This window comes from Ischnura elegans, chromosome 5, assembly GCF_921293095.1.
Source record: "Ischnura elegans chromosome 5, ioIscEleg1.1, whole genome shotgun sequence".
In the NCBI taxonomy this organism is placed as follows: domain Eukaryota; kingdom Metazoa; phylum Arthropoda; class Insecta; order Odonata; family Coenagrionidae; genus Ischnura; species Ischnura elegans.
Window position 1 is genome coordinate 79,191,150 of NC_060250.1, and position 6,399 is coordinate 79,197,548.

Genomic DNA, 6,399 nt, shown 5'->3' on the forward strand with positions numbered 1-6,399 from the left:
TATTTGCCACTTTCTAAGAGTATTTATATTGCAAGAAATTAATGAGCTGTATTTCCATGTCTAATCTCTTCCATAAAAGTTTTCAATTATGATGTTATCTATATGCACAATCATGCTTTGCCTTCTTCTAACTTATTCTTGTAGATATCCCCCAAAAATTATGCTTTATCATTACCTCTAAGCACAATCATGTTTTGCCTTATCTAACTTATTTTTGTAGATATCCCCCAAAAATTATGCTCCACTGTGTAACATTCCTTTTCAACCATTTTAGGGATAGCTCCTGGAGTATGAAACTCATTAAGTCCTGCCATTTGGCCTAACTTTCTTGTGTTTTTCTCAAGAGGGTTTTGTTTTCCTTTGACTATTTTGCTACTCACTCTCCAGAAACCTACTGTCACATGCTGCAAAAGCACTGAACACACAGCAGGGAATAAGCAGCAGGAGGTATGCTCGCAGCAGCCAGTCCTACAAATGTACCAGGTATGTATGTCATAACAGCAGAAGGGTTAGTGTCTTTAGCAATTTAATTGAAGTAAACTAATTGTATGTTTTTCCTATTCTTTTCTTATGCAGTAGTTCATGAAGAAATGCATCTTTATTGTGACAGCACCCCATAAATAACAGCCAAAAGGTTTATTTCGTTGTGTGTTATATTTTGTTGTTTTACTTATTATTGTTCGCATTTTTTTTTATATCTTTTTGAATGAGTGAACAAATGAACAGTGAAAGTGATTGGAAATTAGTTCGCCTAGTTCCCACTATGTCGTCGCTGTTCATGCCCAGTGCTGACGACGTTAGTGGAGGGAATTTTGGGTAGTGAGTGAGGGAATAAAAAGGGATATGCAGAAGGAGAAGAGGAGTAGATAGTGATGCACAAGCAAGTGGTGACACACAAAGAGAGAGAAAAAGGTTCTAGTGAACGCACCACGACGGAGTTAACACGCCGAGAGGAGGAAAAGTGGGGAAAAGCTTTGCTTTTTGGACTACGTTACCCATGTTTCTAGGCATTGGAGGGTCGACGTTCTGGAAGAAGTACCTGCCACGATCCAACAGACGCACATGCGGACGCCATCTGTTTGTCAGAGTCTTCTATAGTTGATCCTCACCGGAAAGGAAGCGTAAGCTAACCACGCCATAGTCCCCTATTTCCTCTAGTGGAGCTTTTAAAGCTTAAAAGGTGTGCTCTAGTGCGTGCTTCATGCTCTCATGTATGTAAGGGTGAAGAAGAAGGACCATTTTGCTAATCTCTCACTGTACACTATCTACCTAAATTGCCTTGATGATTAAGTCATTTTCTTTTAAAGGCATTGCTAAAGGGTGTTAAATCTCATTGTTCATAATTATTGCAGTTTGTTGTACTATTCAAAGGGTATTTTGTGTTTTGAGGTTTCTTGTTCTCATGTTTTGATTTATTAAAATTGGTATATGTTAAAAAGAAATAGGCCTGGCATCCTGTTATTTAAGGAGGGATATTTGTCACCTTATTCGGCGATTCCTCTAGAACCCTTCAATTTTATTATTTAATGCAAATCAAACGGCGCTGTTAGCTTGAAATCCAAGTTCCCACATCTGGATCGCAGGAGGGGAGTGGTGGACGAAGGTCGTGAATCCTCTGACCCAGGAAAAAATAATTATGTATATGTCGCCCTGGCTGGCTAACCTCACTCGTCCAAATATCCTCGGAGAAAACGGAGGGGGGTGGGTAAAACCTTATCCGGGAGTTGGGACTGGCACAATATATACAAAAGAGGATGTCTGTTAGCCTGTCCCCTTGCCTTTCCATACAGCTGCATATTCTTAACTTATCTTTTCCAACTAACTTTTCTTTTACTAATCCTCTTGATGCAAACCTTTTTGTTGGGGTTTGTGTTCAAAAGAAATTTTTGGACTACGCAAGTACGCACACACAACTATCTATGTTTTGGAGCGGGGTATAAGCCAATCCCGTGCGCAATATAAGGAAATCGTTTTTTACATTGTTCACTATTCAGCGTCTTCCACTCACTGTCTCAGTTTGGATCAACCGTGGGATACATTGGGGGTGGGGTTCCTAGTTTCCCATTTCTGTGGGCAGTGGCGGATCCAGGATAGGGACAAGGGGGGCTAAGATTACGATTCTGTCTGGTGTAAATTGAATACCCAAAGGGGAGGGGGATCCAGAGAGGGTAACTCTATTGTTCTGAGGCCTTGGTGGCTCTTCCCTCCAAATATTAAACAAAGAAACTGCCCTGTTAGTCCTCAGAATCATTTATTTTGTGCGCACAAGAACACAAAAAGGAGCTAAGCTATGTTCACATCGTACAACTACTGTGTAAGGCGTATAGAGCCGGAGATAATCGACTTGAAAGAATGGACTCGAAATAGAGGTCGCGTTGTAGTGATTTGAATTTGGCGGCAAATGCTGAGCTACCGACGCTAACGCCATCAAAACGTAATGTAGGCAAAACTCTTCCCTAGCAATGACATTTTGCGTGGAGTTGATACACCATGACATTGGGTAACTGATGAATTCGGACAAATTCCGGTTAGTGACGTGCTTCGCATGTTCTCCATAGTGGCGGATACAGATAGGGGGCGCCCCCCCCCCCCTTGCGGGTCCGCCCGTATTGCCGAACATTGCAAAACCACAATTGTAACTTTTTTATCATAAGATGGCATTGTCTTTTACTTGTGTATAATCGCTTTAGATAATATTTTCTTATACTCAGCCTGTGACTTGATAATTTTTTATTACGATAAAAGTAAAGACAACTCAAGATATATTTTGCGCCCCCCTTGAGTTTTTTCTGTATCCGCTACAAGTTCTCCATGAACTATTGCCTTCGCTCTGAATTAGAAAATTTAACAAGACGATATATTTCATTTCCTTTATCCACACTGTATTATTATCAAAATAATATCACTGTATCATAGCCAAAACAACTCATTTCTGTTACCTGCAGTGAGAAGAGCAATGCAAATAATACCAAAAAATTATAGAAATATTAGCACTATAAATTTTGAAGCAAGGAAAACTTGATATTTACTTTTGAAATAATTTTGATAATCCGTGTTTGCGTTATTCAAAAATATATCCAGCCCTATGAAATGAATTTCCATTATGAAAAAGTGCGCTTGAGAAATGGGTCTCTATCCGAAGCAGTGGCGGCGCGTGCGTATACGCATGTTAGCAAGTGCACACCCAAAGATGAATGAATTATAAAAGAAAACTATTCCTTTACAACGAGAAGGATAAAAATCCTGTCTGCATATGCTAGAAACATGAACGCTACAGCTATCTCCTTTTCGAATTCACCGCTCTACAAGTGGCATCGCGCCGGGCCAAAGGCATTGGCCGGGCGCATTTTCGGTCTATGCGATCGCTTGATGGTGCTCTGGCGGGACGAAGTATGCGGGGGGTATATGCAGTTCAAATGGGTGATGGGAGCAGACTCAAAACGATGCGAGTGCGCACGCGCATATTTTTGGTGAGTGACTCGCAGGTAGTGTAGTGGTGTAGCCGCCACGTACACTACCTGCGCCCAGGAACCTAGTCCGTCTACAGAGTCATCTGTATGGTCGTTTTCTACAATACTTCCTCATAGGGTGTAAGGAAAGGAGAATGAATTTCGCCTACCGTCACTTGTAAAAGCGTGTTTAGAATAATTATTTTCATGCATGCTAATATTATTTCTGTTCATGCAATTTTAAGGTTAGAATATGCCAGTGATATGTTTTGCTTGCTATGTATTCTATTACGACGAAATATGATGCTCATGGATTAGTATTAACATAATATAATTAAATCATCCTATATCTGCTCTAATGCACACCCTAGATAAATTACCACCAGCCGCCACTGATCCGAAGGAAAGTAATAGGAATGAATGCATTAAACTAAAATATAGCAATCAGCTCGGAAGAGAACCTTTAGTATGGTAGAGGCTTGGGATTAGAAATTAACACGCACACACCAAACTATCAATACAGTATCAGATAAATAAATGAAGGGATTGTGCCAGACGATAGCAAAAAAAATAGTTGATGCATTAGATTCATTTGTCTGTTTAGGCGTACCAATAGGCAGTAGTGGAAAGAGCGCGGGAACGATAAATTAATTCCGATTAGCTATAAATGTTACATTCAATACAATGGATCAATCAACGGGCTGCACGATTAGATGGAAAGGGGTTCATTTGTAATCTGTAAATGGATCATCTGCACAAGTGAGGGTAGCCAATGGAAAAAACAAGGTGAGTAACAGTGGCGTATCCAGGGTATCCGGACTCCCGAAATATTGAGACACATTAATAATAAATTAAGCATGGAGCGGGGGAAAGTCTACAAATGATTGTGGAAGGTTAAACGGGATTTCCACCGGGTCAGGTTCTCCCACTCCATCTCGGCCGACGTTTCGATGGGCGAGTTGTCCATCATCTTCAGGTCATGTCGAGTCTTGTTCAGTTCAGTTCAACAAGGTTTATTTCAGCGAGAAAACAACATTATATAAAAATATGAAATATATAACAAGTAACATGATAACAAAATATATATCTAGCGGAGCTGTTTCGGCATACGCCTCTTCAGCACTACTGGGGTTGAACACTGGTAAGGGAGTGGTATTAGCCTGGCATATACCCTAAGGACGGCGGGAAACCAGTAAAACCGCCGTCAGGCCACCACGGTACAATAGGCTATGAAATATTAACGTGCCAAGGATTAACTACGTTAATATGTTAACAAGGATATACATATACACGATTAAGAAATAATAAATAAATAAAAATCGTCCTCCTTACATATGGATGACGGCGGTATCAACCGGGGCAGGTGTGATGTGATTGGTCGAGAGCTTCTCACGAATGCTCCTCAGCACTGGTTTCCATGAGGCGATCAGAGTGTAGCCAGTGTCACGGTTCATGGTGGTGTTGAGACGAATTTCAATGGCCTCCCTTGCCAGTCTTTCCCAAAATTTTTCTTTGCGACAAAGGACCTTGGTCTTCTCCCAACAGATGGCGTGGTCGGAGGAAATGCTGTGTTCGGCCACGGCCGATTTTTCAGGCTGCCCGAGTCTGAAATGTCTTCGGTGTTCTGTTAATCTTGTTTCGATGGTCCTCCCTGTCTCTCCAACGTACACCAGGTCGCATGTGCATGGTATCTGGTAGATACCCTGAGTCTGAAGTCCACAAGGATCCTTGGCCGTCACAAGTTGGCCTAGAAGTTTAGGTGGCGGGCGAAAGTAGGCTTCAATTCCATGCCTCTTGAGAATTCTGGTGATTTTTCCTGAAACGGTGGATATGAACGGAATGCCAGCCCTGGAAATCGGCTTCTGGCGTTCTTCCCCAGTCATTACGTTTTGTGTTGTAAAGGCCCTTTTTAGGGACTTAGATATATCTTTGCCGCTATAACAGTTCTGCAGAAAAGTCTTCTTTAGATGACGAAGCTCATTGGGAAGACTCTCCGCGTCGGAAATGGTTTTGGCACGATGTAGTAGGGTTGAAAAGATCGCCACTTTCAGTGAAGGGTGATGATGGCTTCGTCCGTTTAGGTATAGGTCCGTGTGCGTCGGCTTCCTGTAAACGCTGTGGCCCAACGTACCATCTTCCTTGCGGTGGATGAGGATGTCAAGGAAGGGTATCCTTTGGTTTTTCTGTCTCCAGGGTGAATTCGATGTTCGGATGTTAACCATTCATGTGATCAGGGAAGAGCTTCAAAGCATTGGGTCAATTGGGGCCATACGATGAAAGTGTCGTCTACGTAACGGAAGAAACACTTAGGTCTTAGAGGAGCAGATAAGAGGGCCTTTTCTGCGAAATCTTCCATGAAGAAATTGGCAATCACAGGAGAGAGTGGAGATCCCATTGCCACCCCATCAGCCTGTTCGTAAAACTGTTCGTCGTATTTGAAATACGTGGTGGTCAATGCGTGGTGAAACAGTTTCACCGGGTCTCCATCAAAATTTTCCTTCAGAAGCTTGAGTGTGTCAGTCAGCGGCACCCGGGTGAACAGTGATACGACGTCAAGGCTGGTCATCAGGTCCCCCTTCTCTAGTCAGATGTCGGGCAGTTTCTTCACAAACTCCGAGGAATTCTTACAGTGGTGAACACATTTTCCAACATGTGGTTGTAAAATCCCCGTGAGAAATTTTGCCACGTTGTAGGTAGGTGAACCAATGGCACTCACGATCGGTCTCAGGGGTACGTCCTTCTTGTGGATTTTTCGTGATCCATAGAGTCTTGGAGGAGCCGGTGCCGGAGGGTGTAGACTCTTGGCAGTATCCGTTGGCAGAGACGAACTCTTAATCAACGCGATCGTTCTCTTGGTGACAGAGGCAGTAGGATCTCTAGAAATTTTCCTGTAGGCTCCGTCTTGTAGTATGTCCTTGATTTTAATGGCGTAGTCGGCAGTGTTCATTAA

General features: G+C 42.5%; 1 protein-coding gene across 1 annotated transcript; it reads right to left on the reverse strand.

Annotated features, from left to right (window-relative positions):
- Nucleotides 1-397: 397 nt before the first annotated feature.
- LOC124159733 lies at nt 398-5,332 on the reverse strand. The gene is made up of 2 exons (XM_046535643.1): nt 4,843-5,332; nt 398-468 (listed from the first exon to the last, which is right to left on the reverse strand). The coding sequence occupies exons 1-2, from the start codon at nt 5,330-5,332 to the stop codon at nt 398-400; spliced, it is 561 nt and encodes a 186-aa protein (XP_046391599.1).
- Nucleotides 5,333-6,399: the final 1,067 nt, after the last annotated feature.

Bases quoted from the DNA above. Each gene is read 5' to 3' on its own strand.
- LOC124159733 (XM_046535643.1), bottom strand. From the start codon at position 5,332: ATGACTGGGGAAGAACGCCAGAAGCCGATTTCCAGGGCTGGCATTCCG. The intron at 469-4,842 runs GTGAGAAGCTCT...GTACATTTGTAG, and splicing joins ACCAGTGCTGAGGAGCATTC to GACTGGCTGCTGCGAGCATA.